We start from the raw sequence: 6,691 nt of genomic DNA, 5'->3' as shown, positions 1-6,691 counted from the left end.
GTCAGGCTGGCCTGGAACTCCCGTACTAAATCCACCCAACCCTGGCCTTCCAAAATGCTGGGATTACAGGTGTTAGCCACCACACCTGGCTTGAATTTGCATTTTAAAGAAATATCCAGCCAGGCTTTGTGGCTCATGCCTGTAATCCCAGCACTTTGGGAGGCTAAGGTGGATCACTTGAGGTCAGGAGTTTGGGGCTGCAGTGAGCTATGACTGCACCACTGCACTCCAGCTTGGACGACAGAGTAGGACTCTGTCTCTAAAAAAAAAAAAGAAAGAAAGAAAAGAAAAAAAGAGAAATAGAAATATTCCACAGGTGGTCTAAGGACCACACTCTGAGAAACCAACTCATTGACAGACGAGTATTTATTAAGCAGCTACTATATGCCAGGTTCAAGTTGGTCTTATTCTAGGGATAGAGAAGGGAACAAGAAAAGTCTGTGCCTTCATGGAGTTTACATTCTAGTGAGGGTAGAAAATATCAAGAATATAAATACATGTAGACAGTCAATGACATCAAACAAGTGGGCGGCGGGGACACCGCATGAGCATGGGTGGCAGGAGGGCCTCTCTGTGAGGTCACTGTGGGTAGATGGAGAAGCTAGCCAGCAAACTGGAGGAAAAGCACCCAGACGGACATCCTTCCCTAAGCTCCCTCAACCCAGGCCCTGAGCCAAGAATATCTGAAAGGAAAGCAAGTCAAATAGTGAAGTCCCGCCAGGACCAGGGTAGGCAGGACAGAGGAGCCAGTGACAGGGAAGGCTGTGGATGGCTTCTTCCCTCCTGGGCATGGTGCCCCAGGCTTGCTCTGGCTGGGGGAGGAGGTCTGACTCCCCTCCCTTTCGGGAAACCTGGCCCTCACGCCACCTCCCTCACTCAAGTGTCCCTAGCATCTCAGACCCCAGGGCTGAGCCAGCAGGGTGTCACACTGCCCGGTCCTGGCACCCCAGGAGCACCGCCTGTCTGGATGGGGCCTCCCGCGTATCCTCCCTGATTTGAGGCCTGGGTCCTCAGGATCCCAGAGAACGTGACATCATCAAAGAGAGGCTGATCCCCGTCCCAACAGGTAGAACAACACATGAGGAAGGCGTGAGACTGGGACCTCCTAGCAGGGGGTGGAGAGCTGTGTGGCACAGCAAGACTCCCAGGGCAGGTGGGCAGCCAGGACCCGGGGCTCCAGCGTCACTTCTTCTTGGCACGGTCTGCTGCGTCTAGGGCAGCCATGTTGCGGGCGGCCGTGATCAGGTGGATGACGCTGATGAGAGACTTCAGCAAGGCGATGGGGGCAGTGACCCAGAGGCCCATCCGGAATAGTCCCACGGAGCCAACTGCAGGAAGGCAGCAGGGAAGTGTGGGGCCCGAAGGAGGGGGCCTCCATCTCCCTGGGCAGGCCAGATCCCCCTCCCATCCTCCTGCCCAGCCCCTCATCTCCTACCTAAAGGTCCCTCAGAGAAATGGAACAGGTAGAGGAGGCAGTAGAAGAGCTCATTCCCAGCACACAAGGTGAACAGAGCAGGCTGCACACACAGCAAACAGGCCACATTAGCAAGAGGCAGGAGTGTGCCACCCCCTGCCCCCCAGCACTAATGAGGGCACAATCTCGGCATATGACTTCTCTTATTTTTTTTTTCTTTTTTACAGACAGGGTCTCGCTCTCTCATCCAGGCTGGAATGCAGTGGTATGATCATAGCACTAGAGCCTCAAAACTCCTGGTCTCGGCCAGGCGTGGTGGCTCATGCCTGGAGTCCCAGCCCTTTGGGAGGCTGAGGCAGATGGATCACCTGAGGTCAGGAGTTTGAGACCAGCCTGGCCAACATGGCGAAACCCCTCTCTACTAAAACTACAAAAATTAGCCAAGTGTGGTGGCACGCGCCTGTAGTCCAAGCCACTCAGGAGGCTGAGGCACAAGAATCACTTGAACCCAGCAGGCAGAGGTTGCAGTGAGCCGATAACCCGCCACTGAACTCCGGCCTGGGTGACAGAGCAAGACTCTGTCTCAAAAAAAAAAAAAAACCCTTGGTCTCACGCCATCCTTCCACCTTAGCCTCCCAAATAGAGACTACAGGTGTGCACCACTGTGCCTGGCTAAGCTAATTCAAGATTTTGTGTGTGTGTGTGGAAACAGAGTCTCATTTTGTTGCCCAGGCTGGTCTCAAACTCCTGGCCTCAAGCAATCCTCCCACCTCAGCCTCCCAAAGCGCTGGGATTACAGGCATGAGCCACCGTGCCCAGCCATTATCTTTTTAAAAATCCTTCCAGAGGCTGCCTGTGTTCCTGGAATCAAGTCCACACTCCAGCCCTGCAGATCTCTCTGGCTTATCTCCCTCCCCGCTTTCAGTCCCTCCTCTTTGCAGGCCTCATTCCCACTTATTCCCTGGAGTAATTCACACAGGCCTTCCCCCCCAATCCTCTTCCTCCACGTCTCAGCTTACAGGCCTCTCCTCCTGGAGTGACTGGACAGGCCCCGCTCTGTGCCCTCACCTTCTCCTAGGCTAGGACCAGGGTTCAGCCCAGGGCTTCCCACAGTCAAGAGCCTGAGGGGCGGGGTTTGCAGGAAATGCTTACCCTCGAGGTATAGTAGATCCGAAGCACTGGATTCCCGGACAAGTCAATCATCTTGTGACTCTCACTGCCTCGGACCACAGAACTTGGGGAGAAAACAGGGGAACCCACGAGGTTTCATGACCACTACCATGCATCCAATCCTCATGTTAACACCTATTGTACAGATGGAAAACTGGGCACGGCTAAGGACGAGTATCCTGCCGAAAGCCACAGTTACCTATTTGGGGGCAGAGTCAGGATTCAAATGCCACATTTGAAAGCTCCCATGCCCCTTCCTATGAGCTGTCACCTATTTGGAATCCTAGAATACCCAGCCAGAAGAGTCCTAAGAATTGCTGAATGCAACTGTAAACATGACTGAAGCTTTAAAGAGAGGCAGGTTTGCCTGGGGTCTTTCTACAAAGCAGAGCTACAAAGGAGTCCTTCCAGGATGCCTAGTGCCACCCTTCCATCTAGGCTCAGCCCACCCCACTGTAGTGTCTCCAACTGGCCAAGGCCCCCAGAATCGCGGCAGACCTGTGGAGGTGCAGCCAGTGACTGGCTACATCCAAACTCATGCTGAGTTGGAAGAACAGCGTGGCTTGAGGGTACAGCAGGGCCAGGTTGACCAACAGGCACATGGTGGAGCAGCGGTCCGTCAGCATGTCCAGCATGGCCCCAAACCGGGTTCCTGGAAGATTAGGTGGGCAGGGGCTGTTATGGCGCAGTGGATGCAGGACAGGCACCCATATTTGTTTTATCACTCTGATGCAGGGTGTAAACGAAGACTGGAAGTGTCCACCTGCCTGGGGAGGAACGCAGGCTGGAAAACAGGCTGTGTGTGAGGTCAGTGGGCAAAGGTCACCATGACATGAACTGAGAAAGGCATGAGAGTGGAGGGAACAGGGTAGGAGGAGAGGAAAGCTATGTCTGCAACTCATCAACCCCAGAACCAAGACTCTAGAGCTAGATAAAGAGACTTGATGCCTCAGGCGAAGCCTTACAGTTGGGTCTGGAGAACAGATTAAAAAATTAGTCAATCCTCCAGAAGCCATCACCCTTCCCTCTCCATCCTCCCTCTAAGCATGCCTTCTGGAGCCCCAGCTGCTTATGCAGGGCACACAATAGGCCTCCAGTAAACCCCTGTTGAATACACTTTTTTTTTTTTTTTTTCTCCGAGACAGAGTCTTGCTCTGTCGCCCAGGCTGGAGAGCAATGGTGCAATCTTGACTCACTGCAACCTCCGCCTCCCGGGTTCAAACGATTCTCCTGCCTTGGCCTCCCGAGTAGCTGGGATTACAGGCATGCGTCACCAAGCCCGCTAATTTTTGTATTTTTAGTAGAGACAGGGTTTCACCATGTTGGCCAGGCTGGTCTCGAACTCCTGACCTTGCGATCCACCCACCTCGGCCTCCCAAAGTGCTGGGATTACAGGCGTGAGCCACCGCCCCTGGCCTGAATGGATTTGTATTCAGAGAGACCTCCAGCAGCGCCACGGCCATATCATGTCTTGCTCATCCACACCTCTCACAAGCAGTGAGTTCTCAAGAGCTAGCTTAAATCCCTTCTGCTACAAAATCAGTCCATTCTTGCTGGGCGCAGCACTTTAGGAGCAAGACGGGAGGATCGCTTGAGGCTAGGAGCTGGGGACCAATCTGGGCTACACTGCAAGACCCAGTCTCTACAAAAATTTAAAAATTAGCCGGGTGTGGTGGCACGCGCCTGTAGTCCCAGCTAGTCAGGAGGCTGAGGTGGGAGGATTACTTGAACCCAGAAGATGGGGGCTGTGGTGAGCCATGATCGCGCCACTGCACTCCAGCCTAAGTGACAGAGCGAGACCCTGTCTCAAAAACAAAAAACAAAACAAAACAAAACAAAATACCCCAGGCCATCCTGTTCTGCTTTTTTTCAGAGATGGGAATGACAGCCCTCTGACTCTGAGGTCCCGAGGAGGCAGGGGAAGGGAGCAGGGGATTGTTGGGCCCCAAGGCTGGCTGAGAGGGGTGTCTGTCACCTTGATTAAGAACGCGAGCAGCATGTCCATCGAAAGCGTCCAGCAGGCCGCTGAGCAGGTAGAAGGAGGAGGCCGTGAGGGGGCAGCAGGGCATGAAGTAGAAAGAAATGATGGCGAAGACAATCCGGGCATAACCTTGGAACGGGACGCGGGGAGACAGGGCAGGATCAGGGAGCCCGCCAAGGCCCCTCGCCCTCTCCTTCGGCCCGGGGCCGCGAGCAGCACTCACCGATGAGGTTGGGCACGAACAGGAAGATATTTTCGTCTGGCATCGCGGCGCCTCCCTTGCTGCCCCCGGCTTGCTCTGGAGATGCCAGTGCTGTCCCAGCCCCGCCGCGCGGCCTCAGCCTCCGGCCCGGTGCATCGGCCGCACCACCTGCGCCCTGGACCCAGCTGCCCCAACCCGGCCCCAGATGCTGAAGCCCGCAGCCGTCCGGAGCATGGGCCAGCCCCGAGGTGCGCGGGGCGCAGGGGGCGCGCGCAGCCCGCCCTTCCTACCCGTAACCTCCCTCGCCTCTGCCCGCCCCGCAGGCGCTCTGGGCCTCCAGCTGCGGTCGCCGCTGCTCCAGCTGCGCGCGGCTTCCGGGAACCTCCTCCTCCGCCCCCGTAGTTGCAAAATTGGAGAGAAGAAAAAGTGGCTTAAAAAATAGTTGCGTCCCCTTTAAAGCCTGTCTGCTTCCTTTCCATTTTCCTCCCTCCGCCCCTCTCCCTTGGCTCGTACCAAAGCGTAGAGGAGGAGAGGGAGGAAGGAACCATTAACGTCAAGCAAAGGTAGAAAAGGAAAAGGAAAGGGTAAAAGAGAAGACCGAATAAAAATCTCTGCTTTCCTTTTGTGGAGGGTATGACTTCCTGGAGACAAAGACAAGGCGATAAAATTCCTCCTCCTGAGTCTTTGCATCCCCGAGAGGCCAGGAGATTTGGTGCAGTTGCCACTTTACTCCCCGCCCGCTAAGTCTCCAGCCGCCTTTGCTCTCGCAGGCTCCAGGCGGCTAGAGAGGCTCCAGAGCGCCCTGCAGCTGGGTTGCTTCTCGCGTGCCCCTTGTGATGGGAGGATTAGGTCGCAGGCTCCACCCTACGTCATCCTCCCAAGCTTCTCAAGCGTCTGGCGCTTGGGGTCACTGCCCCCAAGGAGGCACCTGGAGGGGTACGGAGGGGAGGCTGGAGGAGCAAACGAGGCGCGCTAGGAAATTCTTCTGTCTTTAGTTCTAGAACCCCTGATCTCCTAGCAACGAGGCTGCGGAATCTCTGCAGACTCCAAGGGTTTTATAGCGGCCGGTAGCGACACGGAGCCGGCTCCCCCTTTTCCAGCCTTCCTCCCCATCTCCCATTCCCCGTCTCCCACGACCTATACCAGAGGTCCTTAGGCCTCCACGTCTCCCCTTCTGCCGAGTAGCCCAAGGTTTCCACCCATCTGCCAGGTCTGGGGCGTCAAATCAGCTGCCTTGGCTTGGGAAGGTGCTTGGGAGGGAAGGAGGAAGGAGGGCCCCACCAGGCGAAGGGGTGAGGGGTGGGGGGTTGCGGGAGTTCCCTCTCACTCCCGAAAATAAAAAGCAACCTTTATTATTATTATTATTATTTTCTTGTGAGAGGGAATGAGGCAGCGGGATGATTCCTCTAAAGGCCTTGTTTAAACCTGGGCCCGGGGAATGGTGGTGGGCTGGGTTCTGGGGGAAAGCCGGCTGGTTTCTCAGGTCAACTCAGGCTTCGACTGTTCCCAGGGGGATGGCATCCACTCCGATGGGGAATGAGGGGGAGAAGAAGAGCAGCTGGCCGTCTCAAACCGCACCCTCCTTGAGAGGAGGTCTGGTGAGCACTGCAGGGGACCCTAGAGGTGGGAATGTAATGAAGTGAAGGCCTCCCAGGCAGAGGCACCCCGTCCCAGGTCTGAGCCACAAGCCCTGAGACTCTAGCCTCAACCCTGAGTCCTGAAGCCCAGACCCATAGCTCTCAGCACTAGGCCCTGACTCTAAACCCCCACCAAACCCTGCTCCCCCAGGTCCAGAGCTTTCTAGCTAAATCTCAAGGCCCAGTCCTTCAGGAGCAAGCTTCTTGGACCCACAGGCCCCAGCCTGGGAACTCCCACAGCCAGCACTCCCATGTGGGAGCTCCCAGGCTGAACCCCTCTGGCTTTT

General features: G+C 55.9%; 1 protein-coding gene across 2 annotated transcripts; it reads right to left on the bottom strand.

Moving 5' to 3' along the window:
* Positions 1–351: 351 nt before the first annotated feature.
* CDIPT (CDP-diacylglycerol--inositol 3-phosphatidyltransferase) lies at positions 352–5,651 on the bottom strand. Of its 2 annotated transcripts, XM_032155830.2 has the most exons (6): positions 4,789–5,651; positions 4,560–4,694; positions 3,083–3,236; positions 2,567–2,648; positions 1,436–1,517; positions 352–1,328 (listed from the first exon to the last, which is right to left on the bottom strand). In XM_032155830.2, the coding sequence occupies exons 1-6, from the start codon at positions 4,829–4,831 to the stop codon at positions 1,183–1,185; spliced, it is 642 nt and encodes a 213-aa protein (XP_032011721.1). In that variant the 5' UTR covers positions 4,832–5,651; the 3' UTR covers positions 352–1,182. The 2 variants fall into 2 exon arrangements, with proteins under 2 accessions (XP_032011721.1, XP_032011720.1); XM_032155829.2 differs by lacking the exons at positions 4,560–4,694; positions 4,789–5,651 and having other exon boundaries at positions 3,083–4,540.
* Positions 5,652–6,691: the final 1,040 nt, after the last annotated feature.

The sequence above is a fragment of the Hylobates moloch genome, unplaced genomic scaffold (genome assembly GCF_009828535.3).
Source record: "Hylobates moloch isolate HMO894 unplaced genomic scaffold, HMol_V3 SCAFFOLD_6, whole genome shotgun sequence".
Classification (NCBI taxonomy): domain Eukaryota; kingdom Metazoa; phylum Chordata; class Mammalia; order Primates; family Hylobatidae; genus Hylobates; species Hylobates moloch.
Note: the sequence above shows the minus strand (reverse complement) of the source record. Positions and strands in the feature narration are given on the sequence as shown.

What these genes read in the sequence shown, in the direction of transcription:
- CDIPT (XM_032155829.2), bottom strand. Translation starts at nt 3,600, where the DNA reads ATGGCTTCTGGAGGATTGACTAATTTTTTAATCTGTTCTCCAGACCCA. An exon ending in GGATCTACTATACCTCGAGG is followed by an intron (nt 1,518 to 2,566) that starts GTAAGCATTTCC and finishes CTGTGTGTGCAG; the next exon opens with CCTGCTCTGTTCACCTTGTG. An exon ending in TTTCTCTGAGGGACCTTTAG is followed by an intron (nt 1,329 to 1,435) that starts GTAGGAGATGAG and finishes GCCTTCCTGCAG; the next exon opens with TTGGCTCCGTGGGACTATTC.